This window comes from Nicotiana sylvestris, chromosome 9 (assembly GCF_000393655.2).
Source record: "Nicotiana sylvestris chromosome 9, ASM39365v2, whole genome shotgun sequence".
Classification (NCBI taxonomy): domain Eukaryota; kingdom Viridiplantae; phylum Streptophyta; class Magnoliopsida; order Solanales; family Solanaceae; genus Nicotiana; species Nicotiana sylvestris.
The window spans coordinates 5,254,950-5,274,247 of record NC_091065.1 but is presented as its reverse complement, the minus strand read 5'-3'; the positions used below and the strand labels follow the sequence as shown (position 1 = coordinate 5,274,247).

Here is a 19,298-nt window from a genome sequence, read left to right as displayed (position 1 = left end):
GCTTAAAATTCACTTCATTCATCCAGCCAGTATTGATCGATAGTGGTTTTCTTGATATTGACCTTGAAACTCTCGCTAATTTGGTTTCAATTAAACTGTTGTTACTACTCATGATTAAGTGATAAATATGTTAACTGATAAATCTTAACGAAAGATGGATGTCATATACTCGTGCACTCCACTATTCCACCGGATACCCGCTACCTTCCACCAATATAGATACCGGATAACTCAACCCCCACGACAAATGGAACAAAAAACACCTAGTGTTTCGTCTCTGATGGGATATATACTAGATAACTTACATTCATAAATCCCTTATAAATTGGAAATACCTTCTTCTGTTTTGGGACGACCGTAACAAAATAATTGGCTAGGGAAAACAAAAGAATCACCAGATCCTATGACCATTCACAATCAAGGTAACTGCTCCATGTTATCAGAAATCTCAACAGCTACATGGTTTTCTTCCATTTAAGTTTATGCAACACCAAAAACAAACTGACAACTCTAGTCCCATTTTTGTCGGATGTCCCCGAAGAAGCAACTGACAACTCTAGTCACAAAATATATTTTACATCAGCATATTTTAGTATTTGTAATTCTCTCATTTCAAATTCTTATCAGCAAAGTTCCTAAATTCACCACATATCAAGTGGGGAGGAGAAAAAAATTGGATATTCTGCGAGCTTAAACGCTAATGCAGAAACTGGAAATAGCTAGCAAGCGGACACTACTGCACCAAGAAAATCTAATAACATCCAGCCCCCACCACATTTTCGCTTTCAACCAAAAGACCAACTATGCATGTCGATGCAGTTGGTTCCTCATAACTTCAAGACGGTGAAGTACCCGCTCTTGCTTCGACATCAACACAGTTGCATGTGCACCAATGCAGGTTGCCTTCTACCCACTTGAAGAAATATTACACCATTCTCCATGTCTACTCTACAAACTCCTGTAGTCTATTACAGTAACTTCATCTTCAGGTGCATCAAGATCTTGATAGCTGCGAAATTGTTGAAATGTAGGTCAGTATAGATTAATAAAGAAAGTATGGATAGGTTTCTTTCCAAAGAAAGCACGTATAGTGTCTGATTATTATATATTAGATCACGAAATGGCATAACATGTATTCAGGTCAGTCCCCTTTTTATTCAAAAACAAAACTACTACTACTACTACATATTAGGGTAGAAATTCCTTGAATGGAACAAAAATTCTACCAAGATATAACCAGGTAATCATTAGCTGCTCGAGCAATATAGATTCTGAAGGTAGATTCAGATGCCTCCAGCATATGTAACACCAACAAAGTGCTGCTATTTCTAAATCCTTGTATATCTAACTCAACTTCCTATTCAACGTCCACAAAATATCCCATATGTTACATGGAAACAGACATGCATTTTAAAAACATTGTAGGAGTGATGCCCTACGCAATCTTAACAGGAGATGTAGGTTACTTATTACATAACACATGACAACTAAATGCATGACACACTGGTACTTAAGCATATTCATTTTTGCGTAGTTACTCTTTTGGGAAAAGGTGTGCAATTGAAACTCTCAAAGAAAAATAGAGCTAGCAGATCAGGAATAACTCAGCTTTGGTACTTATAGCATTCCTCCATCTACTTGAGCAGCAAATAAGTTTTCTTGATTCCGAATCTTGCCTTGAGAACATAAGCAGAAGAGGTGAAAATTTACACAAACTGGACTCCATCTGTCTTATTTTCTGTCTTTTTATCCCTCTCAACATGGAACCCATGATCAAAATTCCACTTCAACCTAGTCTACAGACACAGAAGAACCAGCTTACACCGATTTATCTTGAACATGTGCCCCTCATGTCCAGTAGTCAGTAGTCACAAGAATTGCTTTTTCAAAGTAGTGCATAAACGAGGCAGTAGCTCCAAGTCGTAGCATAAGTATCTTGCAGTCCAAGTATCATGGATTTCTTCTCTTTTTCCTTAATCAAGTAAAGTATAATCTTACTGATAATGGTAAAGTTCCCGTATAGAAGAGGTGCACCACAAAACAGAGAATCTACAGAAACATATGATTCTCTGCAAAGACACCGAATCTTCTATACAAATAGGAACCTCATATTTTCCCTTAAATCAATAAAATTACACTTTACTTGATCAGAAAAAAACAGAAGCTCATTAGATTCAAAAAGACCTCATATTTCTTTCCCTCCATACTACCTACATAAGTGCTAATGGTCCATGGAGAAACATCCCACGCTCAGCATCTTTGCTTTCATCCTCTAAAGGCCCAATTACACGACGCAGCATTTGCAGAACCCAGCAATGTACATTGTATCTCAAATTTTAAATTTTCATATTTTAAAGTAGATACAAAAATTAACTTACAAAACACATCTAAATAAAAATATACCTAAATAACCAGATTCAAGATTACCAAAAAGAACATATCATATAAGTTATAACCACATACCAAAATGAAAATATAAGAAGAAATCTTATTCGGATTAACAGACATCGCAAGGCCTAAAACATGCACAGGATGTTCTAGAGAGTAAGGGGTAGACAGCTAATAGTGTTAAATTACACATCATATTGTCTCAGAATGTTACATAACCAAGAAAATAGGAGATAATCAATATAAAAAACATCAAAAAGAAGAATCTGAGCCACACCATAAATTTAAGATGGTTAATACCTATCAATACGTTGGAGTTGGGACAAAACGTTATGTCAATGTGGGTGAAACCCATACCCATTTATATTTTTAGCACAAAGCACTACCCACTTTCCAGGAGCCATTTATAAGCTGATCCAAGGCCTTACCCACACAACCTACAACTCAGCCCTTCTATTTCCTGGTTGTTTTTAGTGCGTCTACACACCAAACAAGACAATGCAAAGCCTATATTGTAATCTAATATCAAACCCATCCAAAGAGCCATTATCTAGATTTTATTGACATACTTTACAAGTTATCAAAATACAATAGCAACACTTGGAAAAACCATATTATGTCTTCTCGCCAGAGAGAAACCAATTTCCCTGGAGCTATACAAACATAGTGCCAAATTCACAATCGACTATTTCACAGATTTTAGTGAGATGGGACATTTGAATGATGGTAACTAGTAGTTTCACCATTTATCAATCTGAAAATACTAGAAGGCACAAAATACCTTCGCAAACGACGAGGATCCTGCCGAAATCCGGGAGGTAAAGCAATTATCGGGGCCCCCCCACTTATTGCAGGCCCAGACATCCCATTTCTACCACCTTCAAAAGGACCAGGGCCTCCTTGTTCTCGCATCATCCGCATTGCAACATCAGGAGGCGCGGGAATAAAAGGCCCAAGAGGACTGCACTTGCAGTGAAAAGGCATAATCAAAAATTCAAGAGCAATACACTAGTCATAGCTGAGACCTAGTTTTGAAAATATAACAAGTGGGAGAATCATTTTAAGTTACCCAGCTCCAGGAACAGGCATCAACACTGGTGGAGGAGCCATGTCTGAAGGGAAAGGAGCAACTGGGATCCCTTGTCCGCCAAAAGTATCAAACATTTCTTCATCAGGATTTCCCCCACTGGCACCATCATTATTAGATTGAAAATCCCCAGATTTTGGGTTGTCAGACAAATCAAACCTTTCACCACCATTAGCTCGACCATCACGATCTCTACGGCTACCTCTGTCATCCTTCAGTCGGCCATCTAGCCCAGGCCGGCGCCTTAGTGGCTTCTCTATCTGCATAGCATCATGCTGTTAAAATCATCACAGATTGAAAAATATGATAAAAAGAGGACTGGATTATATATGAGATCACAATGCTCGCTTATCGAATCAACATATTAAAACGGACTAGCTCCTTCAGGACACTACGCCAAGATCACATAAGCAAGAATACAAAAAAGAAGATAAACAGCATTGAAACACAGATGACAAATAGCAGAATTTAGCCTTATAATACGGGTGCTAACAACAAAAAGAACAATCTAGCTGGTTTGAATTTATCTCAGTAATAAAGACGTCAGAGACCGAATTACTCAGGTTAAACCAATCATGTTAAACATCTCTAACTGCCATCATGTGGAGGCAATATTGAGGATTCAAACATGCAATCATCAATTTTCTGGCTGGGATGATGTGTGATGGTATTTTTTGCATCCAAACAACTCTTTGCTTACTCTTATGACAAGGACAAATCAAACATTTACTTCACCATTGTTAGAAATTTTCTCAGTGATTTTAAAATACTATGAGGTACTGATGCACACTTGTCCAAACCACCAGGGCGATCAGTATATGGTTTTCCCAATAACCGAGGAATCCGTTGTTTCTAGCTTCGAAACCCAGTGGTAAATGAGCCCATTCCTCTGCCCTTCTCCACTTAAATGCCAGACCTGGTTCAACTCATGAGGTGCGCCTACCACCTTTTCCATCATACTACATTTACCATTGAACCAAAGCCCTGGGGACAACAATCAGAATATGTTTCCAATTATTTTGATAGGCTAAATTCAGAACTTTGATTTCAGTTCCATGCTCTTTACCATCAGGACAGAAGAGAACTGAAGAATGTTGAAAAGAACAGGCTAAATTTACTAGCTTTTTATGTAAATAGAGGATCATAGAATCCAGCCTAACAATTCTATAACAAGTTTCTAGAAGACTATCAGTTGCGACTTAAAATATCCAGTATCACAATATCTATCATGTAGAAAAAATGCTTAAATCATTAGCTACGCCTAAATAGAAGGTCATGGATTCCAATCTAAAAGTTCTTTGTCTCTTGGACAAGTTCAAAGGGGTTGTTTCGTTACTCCTGTAAATGAAAATAATCCCGGTATCAAAGTACAATTTAATAATCAGGCATTTGGAAATTTACAACAGCACCCTTCGTGTTATTAATGGAATTTCAACCATCTCTTGTTGTCTCTCATTTGTTTCTTCTAGTAGTGTTTTATGGCATTATTTACTTACAAGAAGGTTTTCCAAAATTATTTTCATGTGCTTAAAAGAGGAATGCAACATTTATAATTCATTTATCTTGTGAAGTTATTATACTTCATTTTAAATTGTAATGGCAGATCTTTATGTAAGCTAATAAAAAATTTGATAATGATACATCTGACTAAGCTCTTTATTGTATTATGCTAATTATATTATTGCGTAAGATAATGGTCAATCAAGAAATAAACTACACCTCAATCCCAGACTAGTTGGAGTGTGCTATATAAATCCTCCATACACACTACACTCTATTTGGGACAAAGGTATTACTAGAGAAAAATCTGTATCTAACTCGAATAAAGCAGCCACTCAGACTATACACCATATACGTCTTTTAATACCATTAACCAAACATCTGATGACACTACACCTAAGCCAGCGGTTGTTATTCACGGCACTAAAATCCTCTATTACAGTCCATGAATAATTTGTCTGGAAACCAATCGACCATAAAATTAACATGACAACACCTTCCAGCTTGTTTTTTCTGAGATTCTTGAACATGAAGATTAAAGAAGAAAAAAGTAGCAAAATTCACAAGACATAATAGCTGGACACCACAGCATTACTTAAGTAACATTATTAGAAAAAAGTATGAGAAGAAGCCTGGAGTAGAGAATTAAAGAGGTTCAAACACTTGTATGCAAAGTAAGAAACACACGAAATGGTGAACAAAATAAAGAAAGGAGGCATAGATGCTTTACCGGCATAGATGGCAGCATTACAGGAGTCCCACCAGGAGCATTTTCATCACTGAGATCATTTAAAGCCTTTAGCCTTGTGACTAAAAATAAGGAAGGTTAAAAAACAAGATACTACTGTGTACTGCACTTACTTCATATAGTTCTGGAAGTACAAATCTTCACGCACTTTAGTAGTAACATCCACTGCCAGATCAGGGTGTTTCAACTTTAAATGTTTATGGACAAATTCGGCAGCATGGAAGAGCTTTGTACAACCCTTGGCTCCACAACCATATTTCCAGCCATACTTCTCATCCCTAATCTTACGTACATACGGATCTAAGGCTTCAGCAGCAGCTGCATCAATTTTTTCTTTTGCAGCCATTAGCTCCAAAGGATCCTGACCCTTCAGCCTGTCTTGCCAATGCGAATCTAGTTTTGTTTCCCATTCTACTCCACTGCTTGTTGCATCAGAAGTCTTGCCGCCATCCACTCTCACGTGCCGAAGACCCTTAGCTTCATTTGTCTCTGTCGTGCCATAATAATCCACCCCGTGAATGCGCCACAGATAGGTTAGAAGCGTATCAAGCAGCTCAGTTCCCTCGAGACCTTTTACTGAAGTTAAGCCCCTTATGATAATAACAGGGCCAGAGGAACCATGCGATTTGTCTCTGCTTCCCCTATCATTATCAGATCGAGATAATATGTTATCCTCTATTCCTTTCTCTGAGTCAAGCTTCCTCACAAGTGCCTGTGCTTGTTCAACATCAATCTGGACTCTTCTGGGATCAGAACTAACTTGGTGAGCCTTTGGAGCAGCTGAAAGTAAATCAGTTTCTTTAGTGGGTCCCCTCCCATGCCGCCTCCTTTTCCCACCTTCATCGGCTTCTTCGTCAGAATTTGGGTCACTTGACTGCCCTGACTTGTTTGCAGAAGCAGGTGTAACACCAGGACCTCTATTTTGTGCAATGAAGAATCACTTCAGTTAGCAGTACATTATCTCATCCTGCATATCGATATACAAAGAACAACAGATCTTACATGTCTACAGTTCCACTCTGCAAATCAAGTAGGAAATCCTTCGCCAATTTCCTTGCGAGCTCATTCCTCCTACAGGACATTAAGACAGAAAGGAAGAGATTAACAGGACCAGAATTATACACTTGGTTAGAAATTAGAACAATAGGTGAAAGGTATAAAAGCAGTAAGTCCAAGTAACAAACAAGAGCATCTCCAAAGCTCTCCCTACAAAAATTCTATACAATGGCATCAAAGCTTACCTTTCAATAACAGAAATTAAGTTTGTGGGATGGTATTTGTCCTTCAACCTGCATAGACAAAAAACTTCTATTAGAGAACTGCAGCAAGTAGAGATAGCAGGGGAAGCTAGCTGAGCTGGAAGTGTACCATTCTTCATTTTTATGTGCATTAAAATAAGCTCTTTTTTGTGCTTCTATATACCCACACTTGTATTCTTGGTACCTGCATACAAGGAGAATTAGCTCAGTTATTTTACAGCGACACATTTACATATACACGCGAAAAAATGTACTCAAATCAAAAGACCTGCAAGTTATACCAGAGGCCAAAAAATTAAGCTTAGCTGAAACATCTAAAGAACAAGACTTTCCCATTCTGACCTGCGCTCAGCTTCAGCTGGCAAAATATCATCTTCAAGCTCCTGAATGAATTGCTTATAAGATTTCAATCCCTCTCTGCGACATATTCAAAAGAGTGCATCAATTATTCAAACCAAATGCTTTGATGTTTTTAAGAAAAACTGATGAAACAATACAAGTGCGATGTCATTTTCATATAACAATTCAACTAAAAGAGGAGGGTCAATATAGCGTGTCCAGGAGACTAGGTGGGTAGGGTCGAGGGCAAAGGATGCGGACGGGTATAAACTTTGGTACTCAAGAGCCCAGAGAGGTAAGAATGGAGTGGGTATCTTGGTGGATAGGGAACTTAGAGAGTCTGTGGTTGAGGTTAGACGAGTGAATGATAGATTGATGGTTATTAAGTTGGTGGTTGGAGAGTACACCCTCAACGTCGTTAGCGCCTATGCGCCGCATGCGGGCCTAGATGAGGAGGCTAAACGACACTTCTGGGAGGGGTTAGATGAGATTGTGCGCCAGGTTCCGCCGGCTGAGAAGCTATTCATAGGAGGGGATTTCAATGGTCATATTGGGGCGTCCGCAGGTGGCTATAGCGAGGTGCATGGAGGCTTTGGTTTTGGGGAGAGGAACGGAGGAGGTACCTCGTTGTTGGACTTCGCTAAGGCTTTTGGGTTGGTGATTGCGAACTCTAGCTTTCCGAAGAGGAAAGAGCATTTGGTTACTTTTCAAAATGCGTTAGTGAAGACTCAGATTGACTATCTCCTCCTCAGGAGGTGTGACAGCGACTTGTGCAAGGACTGCAAGGTGATTCTGAGTAAGACACTCGCGACGCAGCATAGACTCTTGGTGCTAGACGTTGGTATTAGGATAAAGAGAAGGAAAAGGTTTGCTCGGGGAAAACCAAGAATCAGGTGGGGAGCTTTGACTAAGGATAAAGCCCAAGAGTTGGAGTGTCGGTTGTCGGCTATGGGAGCTTGGAGGAGCAGTGGGGATGCGAACACTATGTGATCAGCGACAGCAGACTGTATAAGGGAGTCCGCGAGAGAGGTGTTAGGGGTCTTGACCGGTGTCTTTGGTGCGCACAAAGGAGACCGGTGGTGGAATGAAATGGTTCAAGGTAAAGTGGAAGCGAAGAAGGCAGCATACCTGAAGTTAGTGGGGAGCATAGGTGAGGAGGAGAGGCGAGCGTGCATTGAGAGATATAAGGTAGCTAGGAAGGAAGCTAAACGGTCGGTCACGGAGGCTAAGACAGCGGCTTATGGTCGAATGTACGAGGAACTGGGGAAAAAGGGCTGGGAGAAGAAGTTATTCTGGCTGGCCAAGTTGAGAGCGGAAGGCTCTAGATTTGGACCAAGTGAGATGCATTAAGGACGAAGATGGTAGAGTACTAGTGGAAGATGCCCAGATCAAGAGGAGATGGCAGACTTAATTTCATAAACTTTTGAATGAAAAAGGGGATCGTGATATTGTGCTAGGCGAATTGGAGCATTCCGAAAGTCATTGTGACTTCAGGCACTGCAGGCGTATCGAGGTCGAGGAGGTCGTGAGAGCTATGCGTAAGATGAGTAGGGGCAGAGCGACCGGGCCAGACGAGATTCCAATGGAATTTTGGAAGTGTGTAGGGAGAGCAGGTGTGGAGTGGTTGACTGGGTTGTTTAAAGTTATTTTTAAGGCGAAGAGGATGCCGGATGAGTGGAGGTGGAGTACGGTGGTTCCATTATATAAGAACAAAGGTGATATCCAGAGTTGTAACAACTATAGGGGTATCAAATTACTGAGTCATACCATGAAAGTATGGGAGAGGGTGGTTGAAGCGAGGGTGAAGATGACAGTGTCTGTATCCGACAACCAGTTCGGGTTCATGCCGGGTCGCTCCACCACAGAAGCTATACACCTTGTTAGGAGGTTGGTGGAACTGTACAGAGAGAGAAGGTTTTGCACGTGGTGTTTATTGACCTAGAGAAAGCGTATGACAAGGTTCCTAGAGAAGTTCTCTGGAGATGCTTGGAGGCAAAAGGTGTGTCGGTTCCTTATATTATGGCAATTAAGGACATGTATGATGGGGCTAAGACTCGGGTTAGGATAGTAGGAGGCGACTCTGAGCATTTTTCGGTTGAAATGGGGTTACACCAAGGCTCTGCGCTCAGTCCGTTCTTATTCGCCCTGGTGATGGATGCGATAACAAACCATATTCAATGGGAGGTGCCATGGTGCATGCTATTCACTGATGACATAGTTCTGATTGATGAGTCACGAGCCGGTGTTAACGAGAGATTGGAAGTCTGGAGACAGACTCTTGAGTCTAAGGGTTTCAAGCTAAGCAGAACAAAGACGGAATACCTCGAATGTAAGTTCAGCGCTGAGCCGGGGGAAGTGGACGTGGATGTGAGACTTGAGTCACAGGTTATCTCAAGTAGAGGCAGCTTCAAGTACCTTGGTTCGATTATTCACGGGGGAGGGGAGATCGACGAGGATGTCACACACCGTATTGGGTTAGGATGAATGAAGTGGAGGTTAGCATCTGGAGTATTGTGTGACAAGAGAGTGTCAACGATACTTAAAGGTAAGTTCTATAAAGCGATGGTTAGACCGGTCATGATGTATGGGCTGAGTGTTGGCCTGTTAAGAACTCACATATCCAAAAGATGAAAGTAGCAGAAATGAGGATGTTGAGGTGGATGTGCGGGCACACTAGGATGGAGAAGATTACGAATGATGTTATTCGGGAGAATGCTCCAATAAGGAGGTGTGAGCGGCTGGTTGTGGAAGGCACGAGAAGAGGTAGAGGGCCGGCCTAAGAAGTATTGGGGAGAGGTGATCAGGCAGAATATGGCGAGGCTTCAAATTTCCGAGGACATGACACTTGATAGGAAGTTGTGGAGGTCGAGTATTACGGTTGTAGGCTAGGAGGTAGTTGAGTCTTGCGTTACTTTGTGCCTTTGTAAGCCTAGTACGGTAGGGTTTTGTCTAAGATAGCTAGGGCCAATGTCGTGTCTTACTATTTCTATTTTCGACGCAGGATCCATTTACTAGCCATCGTTTTTGCTTTGCACTTTTCTGCATTTTATGTTCCTATGTTTCCTATGATCTCCGTGGTGAATCTAATATTCTCTACTTTTGTCTTTTTATTATCTTAAGCCAAGGGTCTTTCGGAAACAACCTCTCTACCCCCTCGGGATAGGGGTAAGGTCTGCGTACACATTACCCTCCCCAGACCCCACTTGTGAAATTTACTGGGTTGTTGTTGTTGTTGTTGTAATTCAACTAAAAGAAAATCACAAAATCCTTCTTAAGTCTCACACTCTGATGCATAAAGGTACTATTTAGTTGAATGGAAAAGGAAAGAAGGTGCATGAGAGCTTATCGTCCGGCATTTAATGAGGGAGAGGACCACATTTACAAACTGTGTTTTGTTGGAAAAACTACATGCCTCCAAAAAGAGTTCCTTTTTTTGGCGCGCGGGGGAGGGGGGCAATAGACTTTTATAAGTTGTAAAAGAAATTCATTTACCTCAAGAAACACAATTTTCTTGTTACTTTATTGATGCCCAAATAAAAACCAGAGCAAAAAATTTAGTCAGCAAAATGTGACATGACAAAGATAACACGGAGCAAACAATTTCACTCAAGTGAGAATAGCAATCTCCATGCAGCCGAGCTCGCTACTGCAGACTAAACACTCACTATGGAATGTCTAGGACTTAGTTAACTAGATGGGAGTTATGTGGGAAAAAATATGCGCCTTTGCAATTATAGAAGTTACAAGGAACTATAAAGGCAGAAACGAGACTATTGGAAAGAGAAATGCTTAATGACACAAACTCGTACCTTTGACTGCTCCCTGTGCCGAAAGTATCTGCAAAGCCTCCCCGGCCTTTCCCCCAGTCTGGCAAAAAAATATAGGTCAAAAGTCAATACCTAGAAATGCCAAATGCCACAAAAAATTTGGACAAACAACTTGATCATGAATAGTATTTCTGGATTAAAATCTTAGAACGTAAAACTGAATGCACATTAACTAATGTACCTAAAAGAGTGTCAAAAAGGTTCAAATATAAAAATTTCTTCTCCCTCAAGTTTGCTGGAGACATCAGTGGATTATAGGGGAATTCAAACTAAGAGCCTGTTTGATTTTGAATTTAAGTAGTTTTTTAGCACCAAGTGTTGGAAAGCACTTTTATTAAGTGTTGGAGCTAAATTTATGAATAAGCATTTACTTGTTTAGATAAAAGTGTTGAAACTAAAACTAGGCCATTAATGTATTTGGTAAAAGAGCGATGATAAATATTTTTCCTATTAAAATGACTGAAATACCCTTAAAGTTATTTTTTTATGAAGTAAGGTATTTCATTAGAAAGGCATCAAGTGGATGCAATAGTTACAGAATCAGAAGACAAAAATATAGAGAAACAAAAGTTTGTAAGCCCCTTTAGGATGTGCTAACCTATAACTAAGGAGCTAACAAAGTGCAAAAGGTGGTCGGTGCTAATTACAGGGGTTGACTTGACCCAGCTAAAAAGGGTGAGCAAGCAATTAGCTTTAAGAGTGTGATTTGAAGTTGAGATTCCATCAAAGCATATCTTTGGTTCCTTTCATTCCACAAACTCCAAAAAATAATTGTAGGAATCATTAATTCAACCGAAATAATTAATTTGTGTCTCAATTCATAAGTTATAAATTGATTGGATAAGATTATTTAATAAACATAAATTATTTATGTAAATAACATACATTCTATCCATCCCAATTTATGTGACACTCTTTACTTTTAGTCAGTCTAAAAAAGAATGACATCTTTCTATATTTAGTAACAATTTAAAGTTAAAATGCCTATTTTACCCTTAATAAGATGATTTAAAGCCAGACAAAGATTTATGGCTAATTTTAGACCACAAGTTTCAATAGTTTTTCATTCTTTACTAAACTCTGTGCCCAATCAAACAACAACAACAAAAAAAAAACGAGTGAGTTCCCACAAGTGGAGCCTGGGAGAGGGTAGTGTGTGTGCATATCTTACCCCTACCCTGGGAGGGTAGAGAAGTTGTTTTCGATAGACCCTCGACTAAAGACAAGATGAAAAGAATCAGTCGCTTCGTGCCCAGTCAAACACCGCAAAAAAATTGGAACAGAGAGAATAGTAATTAATAATTTGACTATAGCTTGTAAGAAAAATTCAAAGACATACTTAAATAGTGCAAAAGAAACTCGTATAGAAAATTAACAGTTCAACATTACAAATATCATTAACAAATAGTTATCACTTTGATTCGCATATTCTCTACATTTACACAGTTAACCCTTGCGAATATGCAATATCAATTTTTCAGTTTTAGATATAACGAATCTCCCATGCAATCATCAAATCCTATTAGTTTAGATTCATCTCATAGTCTTATAGTTGTACTTAAGGCAATTTCTATCTCGACTTACCCATAAAGGAAGGTGGTTCTCTCTTCCAGGCTTTGCACTTGACACTGAAAGTAAGGCTACAAGTTCTCTGATGTATGCTTTTATTTACTTCATTTAATAAATGACTGAGCTACAACTTCAAGGTTGATCAAATTATGTGAATTTCTAAAAAAAAAAATCAAGATTCAGTAAGTCAACAAGCTACAGTTGTACAGTCTATAGCCAAGTAGTCTACAAAGGACCCATTTGCAGACCAAGAAAAGTATCTGCTATGGCAGAAAGGAACTAGCAATGTGAGACAAAGGAAAAGAAAGAAAGCAGGGTTGAGCTTTTAGTGAGAGAAGGGTGCTTTGGAATTATAAAAACAAGTAAGAGATAATAGGTTTAACTACCACTTTTGCTTGTTTTAGCTTGTTTTGTTTTAAAAGCACTATTGGAGTTTACCAAGCACAAAAATAAGCCAATAAAGTGCTTAAAAGCTAGTTTGACGAGCTTCGGGCTAACCCAAATAGTCAAACACTCTCTAAGATGACAAAGTAAAGGGCAAGACATAACTTGTTTGACTTATCATAATTTATTTGCTACTTACCCGATAAAGCAAGTAGTGCTTTAAACAACATATTAGTCAAAATAAACTTATAAACTTCTAATAGCATAAATACTACACATTTAACACGCCCACTGAAAGCCAATACTCCAAGAGGGTAAAATATTAATGAAACTGACCACCTCGATAGCCACCAGCCGAGCGGCCTGCGAATCGTCCGTGACGCCTCTCATCAGGATAACCAGGTCTACCCCCCATCTCACGCTCATAACCGGGTTGATAGTCATAACCAAATCTGCAATAGCAAAAAGATTTTGAGAGAACCATCATAAAAATACTTGCAAGAAAATCGACAACAGGAAATATGAAATATGTAATGCGGAAAAATCGTAAGTTCCTCGGGTATAAAGGACAAGAATTATCCTGAAGGACCTAGTGTTCTTGGCACCTCAATTTATCAATCAATTATCTTGCTATAGCCGCTTATAATCAGTTTGTCCGCTTGAAATGGCCCAACTTAAGGAAAAGTTCCACCGAAGAAATAGTGATTCCACAAGCAGCACCCAAAAAATTAACATGGAAGCCTCTTTTGTCAAAAGAAACCCATTTTTGAAAAGCTTGAAGTCGTGAACCAAGCTAACTGAAATTAGAAAAAATGAACTGAACCTACCAACACGACCTCTACCAACATGACTTTCAAATAGTGGGTATCCCCTTTATTGATCTTTTGTTTCTATTGTGTGTTGTTCCTCGTAATGTCCACATGGATTTCAAGTAGGTCTCTTGAAACTTCTCTAAATTTGATTTTTAGTTTAGCGCGAATTTTTGACACCTTCAACCATCATATTGGCACCTCGGGACATGCGTTTTTGGAGGTCTAAAAGAACATGGACAACCCATCTCTGTGGATCTTGTCTCATTTTATTTTCTTTGTGTGCTACCTGTGCCTTCTATTAGATATGGTTATTTCTATTTTTTGTTAAATATTTTATGCCCACACATTCAACTCAACATCCACATTTTAGCAGCACTCGTATTGTGGATGATACATTGGGCCTTAGAAGCTCAATGATCAACCATTGGCTAAGTTTGCCAATCATTCTAGATCATGCAGTGAGACCAGTGTTTACCACCAAAGTTCACAAACCAAGGTGTCCCAGTGGGTGAATACCAACAAAAGACACAAAGTTCTGATTTCACTAAAAGATTGCGGACTCTTCACCTTCAAATGTCTTCATATTGATATCATTGTTTAGTTACTTCATTCCTCTTACTGATGATCCAACATTCAATCATAAAGATTCAGTCACTTATTTCACCGCTAATTAAATTCCACAAATCCATCACTCTATAGTCAATACTAGAAAAGTTATAGTGTTTACATACTTGGTGCTTATCCAACTACAAAAAAACAGCATCAAACAAACTATTGAATCTAATTGCATATTAGCACATGCGAATAAGAAATGGCTGTTTGCCATCCAAATACAACAGAAAATAAACATGATATCAACTATGGCCAAAGAAAGATTCTTGAACACTGGCAAAAGCAATGAAAGTTTCGTAAAAAGGGGAGGAAGCAACCATGTACAGATGCAGCATTATGACATCCTCAATTGTAATAACAATGACAATGTTAGGAGAATCCACAAATAGAGTCCAATCATGAACTTTCTGGAAATTAAGAGATCTACGCTTAAATTGAAGCAAGTTCTTAGTGATAACCGATAGGTGACTTGTTAACAGTATTTCTATCTATCTTTTTTTGTATTAGCAGTATTAATATCCCTATCCTCCAATCACGTTTATATACATAAAATGATGGCACCTCAACATGTACGCTATGGGCAGACAGACATAAATGAATCAATCTTAAACATGTAACAGTGCATGTGAAACTAAATAAAAGGTCTGTCAGTCTTCAAATAATATTTATCGAGTGTTTGAATGAAATGATCCAAAGAGGGTGGAATGGTACAGAGGATTGATATTACCAACCTGACGTAATTAAGATGAAGTTGTTGTTTGAACAACAGATAATATGAACATTATACTACCAATCAAGACTGGAACCACACAGAAGCTAAACTTTCCAGCTTAACATAGTAACATCTATGTTCTACTAGTAAATCCGCAAAAACCCAACTTAGGCAACCCTTGCCAGTATTTAAACATTTTTATTACGAGTTTTTATCAAAAATGAGCAACGCCCCGGAAAGTATACTATATTGCATCGTTATGCTATCCCACCAAATCCAGCTGAAATACACTAATCTAACATGCTGAAACCAACAATGTGCATCACCATATTAATTTTGGTAAGTGTTCCTTCTACTTTTTTCTTGTTTGTAGCCCGGAAATTTGTTGTTTTCAGCTTAGAAATGCGGTGAATCATTTGGGTCTGCCCCTATACCCAATGGCAGATAGAAGTGTGTTGTTGAATATTTGCAGTAATTGAAATAGAGAAATGCATATTAAATGTACTTATAATGGTGTGCAATTATCATAAACAGAATTTCCAAAAAATTGGTCGAAAGATGGGATTCGGATCTAAGATTTTATTTCCCTTTTGTTTGAAACCTTGGCATACATCTAAACTGTAACCCTCCCGTGGAAAGCTAATGAAAAAGAAAAAACAAAAAGATAATTTTGCTTTTTTAACAGTTTCGGGAACGAAAGTTGAAGTTCACTTTGGATCTCCCCGATAATGCTCTTCCTTTTGTAGCCCATTTTTAAGGGTTTTCGGAGAGATAGGAAATGAAAACTATTGCCCCACATAAAGTTTGTGAATAAGTGATTGTATGATAATGAGCAATTTTCTGTTAAACAAGATGGGTTGAACTCATAATTCATTATATGCTTTTTTCAATAGAATCCACCTTGTGGAAAAGTCACACTATATAAATAGGGTAAAAACAAATATTTTCATTTATAAGGTTTATATGTGAATTGTTAGGCAGTACTAGTACTAGTCTTATTTTACTATTCTTAGTTCCTTGTTGGTACACAGTGTGTCATGTGTCATTCTTACCGGTAATATTAGCACTATTGTATTTTCCTATTCCTAGATCTTTGTTATTACATGGCCAATTGCTTTTTTTGCCCAGATAACTTGTTGATGCTATTGTTTGTTTATTGCTCCCTTCTCTGTTCCTGAGTCGAGGATCTATCGGAAACAGCCTCTCTACCCTCGTAAGGTAGAGGTCTGGAGGTCTTCCAGACCCCACTTGTGGGATTTCACTAAGTTTATTGTTGTTGATGTGAATTGTTAAATCCCCAACATAGTTAGTGTATTCACCATGCAAGTTTGCATTTTTCGAATCCCATTTTAAAATATTTGGTTCCACCACTGTCTCCACTTATTTATTTATGTAATGTAATTCCTACTACTTAGCTACAGCAGCAACAACAACTAAACCTCAAATCCAACCTTCTTTATCACGGTACTATTACAGTTACCAAACAACTTTGTTTTGTCCAGCAAGGCTTAGGTCTTTTTTTTGGCCTCCGCTAAGACATCATAGTTCTCTGCCTACTTCATTAACCACTAGGTACAATTCCTATCGGTTAGCTAATTTGACTAATTATTGAAGATCTAACAGAAGATTTACGAGCATAACCAGAGAAAATGAAACGTTACGGCTTACCTTCGATCACCGTGCCCGAAACCACCTCTAGGGCTTCCACGGCGGCCGCCATCATAGTCATCTCTACGCGAGCGCTTATAAGGTGGAAACGGAGGCGAACGGCGGTGAGGAGGAGAATATCCACCACGGCGGTCTCGATAAGGAGGAAGAGGAGGAGGAGGGCTAGGACTAGGCCGTCCACGTTTGTACTCCCGTTCTCGAAGAGGTGGAGGAGGAGACCGGTTACGGTCATAATAGTCCCCACGACCACCTCGGCGATCAAAATCTCTGTCGTCTCTCCGTTCCCGTGAATCTCTGTCGCGGCCGCGCCTCGGCGGCGGAGGAGGAGGAGGCGGAGAAGATGCCGGCGGATCTTCGACGGAATTGTTCTCTTTACTTCGTTCACGGTCACGGCGGCGCTCTAAGCCGTCTGCCGGAACGTCCATTACTTCGGCCATAGACGGTGGAGGTGGCGGGGAAGCTCGGAAAGTGAAACCCTAGCTAGCTCAGTTTGTACTTTGTAGTGTCTGTATTTGTGTGTTGGTTACTTGGTTTGTAGATGCGGAAATTAGAAGTGAGAAATGGAGAATTGAAGATTGGTGAGGGGTGGAGAGTAAATTTTAGATTTTGGAGTTTGGAGGAGATAAAATGTTTTCATTTACCCCCAAAAGTATTCTTTAATTACTTAAAGTTCCCACATGAAATGAGCTTTTGCTTTTTAACCTCTTTACTCCAAGTCTTATCTCTCCCAAATATATTTGTAGACAATAGTTGCTAAAATTGTCTATTATTTATAATGGAAAAGATACTTATATATCCCTGTACTATAGTAAATTATTTAAAATTATCCCCCGTTATACTATTGGGCCATAAAAGTCCATGCCGTCCAACCATCCTAACAAATTTGCCCTTAGTTAGACGGAGGTGCCACGTGGCATCCATCCTTGCCTCTTTTAAATCTGGGCATATAAGAGACGACCCGGTTCATGAAACCTACCAACCCATAACCCATTTATAAACCAAATAATACCCCAAAGCCATTGTCCAACGATTTATAACCCAAATTAAACCCTCAACCCTAATTTATAATCCTATTGCCATCTCCATCAAACCCTCTATGCTATTAACTCAATCAAGACAGCCCATTTCAACAAATTTCATCATAAATATCGGAGTCTAGTGCTACATCAAAGAGGAGGTACCATTGTGGAGAGATTGCCAACCAATTCCGATCGACCATACCACAAAATCCTGGAAGAAGATTCTATAAATGTGCAAAACCTGAAGTAAGTTTGTTGATTATTTGTACAAAAATTAAATCTTTATTCCTTCTAACCTAATTATTGTTCATTTTTGTTAAAATGAGTCGTGTGGATATTGGGAATGGCAAGACGTACCTTTTACGGACCAAGCTTTGGTAGAAATCAATAAGTTGCAGCGTAAATATTGGAGTCGTGCAAGATAGAAAGAGACAAGTTGTTGGAAAAAGGTTGAAGATTTGGAGGTTGCAAAAAATATTGAAATAAACAAAGTAAGGAAAATCGAAGATAAAGTGGTTAAGATGAAGATGTTTATTTGGATTTCAGCTGCACTTTTTGTTGATTTTGTTGCGGCAACGTGGATGAAGTAAATTGCGTTTGCTAAAGATGGCCTATGGTCCATATTTCACTTGTTAATGTATGTTCCTAAGTACTAGAGTTTTTTTTTTTTTTTTTGCCATTGTAAAACAATTAGATCAATTGTTAATGTATGTTTCCAAGTAATAGTATTTTGATGTTCTATGTTTCCAAGTACTAGTGTTTTGATGTTCTATATACTGACTTGAATTAATATCATATATACAAGAGGACGATGGACAACAAGCCAACACTATTTTCCAAACACAAATGCTTACAACACAGTACATCACCAAAAAACAACACCCAAAAAATTGAAATTACATCACCAAAAACACAGTAATTTCAGTAGTAATTTTTTGAAACAGCACCAAGAAATTGTAATTACATCACCAAAAATGCAGTAATTCTAGTAGTTACATCACTAAAACAGCACCAAAAAATAGCACCAAATAACTGTAATTACATCGCTAAAACAACACCAAATAACTATAATTACATCACCAAAGAAGACAGTGACTCCAGTAGTTACATCACCAAAACAACACCAAAAAACTAAAATTACAGAATACTAAAAGGGACACAACTGTCTATAAGTTTGCAGTAAATACATCCCACACAACAAAAAAATATACTTTTTTCTTTATTGTTTTCTCCGTGATTTCAGCTTCTCAATTCTTTCTTGCCCTTGTTTTTCCAAATAATTTGCACTTACATCAACCTTCCCATTCCACTGTAATGTTGGGGCTGAATATGGCAGATGTTGGTACAGTAACACCACTATGATCACCTGTGAAG

At 38.7% G+C, this 19,298-nt stretch overlaps 1 protein-coding gene across 2 annotated transcripts; it reads right to left on the bottom strand.

Moving 5' to 3' along the window:
* Positions 1 to 417: 417 nt before the first annotated feature.
* LOC104214238 (serrate RNA effector molecule) lies at positions 418 to 17,480 on the bottom strand. Of its 2 annotated transcripts, none has more exons than XM_009763894.2 (12): positions 16,906 to 17,480; positions 13,438 to 13,553; positions 11,131 to 11,188; positions 7,325 to 7,399; positions 7,092 to 7,166; positions 6,965 to 7,012; positions 6,726 to 6,794; positions 5,837 to 6,640; positions 5,706 to 5,754; positions 3,458 to 3,735; positions 3,170 to 3,349; positions 418 to 1,009 (listed from the first exon to the last, which is right to left on the bottom strand). In XM_009763894.2, the coding sequence occupies exons 1-12, from the start codon at positions 17,340 to 17,342 to the stop codon at positions 949 to 951; spliced, it is 2,250 nt and encodes a 749-aa protein (XP_009762196.1). In that variant the 5' UTR covers positions 17,343 to 17,480; the 3' UTR covers positions 418 to 948. The 2 variants fall into 2 exon arrangements, with proteins under 2 accessions (XP_009762196.1, XP_009762203.1); XM_009763901.2 differs by having other exon boundaries at positions 13,441 to 13,553.
* Between the last annotated feature and the right edge of the window lie 1,818 nt (positions 17,481 to 19,298).

Bases quoted from the DNA above. Each gene is read 5' to 3' on its own strand.
- LOC104214238 (XM_009763894.2), bottom strand. From the start codon at position 17,342: ATGGCCGAAGTAATGGACGTTCCGGCAGACGGCTTAGAGCGCCGCCGT. The intron at 3,736-5,705 runs GTAAAGCATCTA...GATGCTATGCAG, and splicing joins TAATGCTGCCATCTATGCCG to ATAGAGAAGCCACTAAGGCG. The intron at 3,350-3,457 runs GTAACTTAAAAT...CTGCAAGTGCAG, and splicing joins ATGCCTGTTCCTGGAGCTGG to TCCTCTTGGGCCTTTTATTC.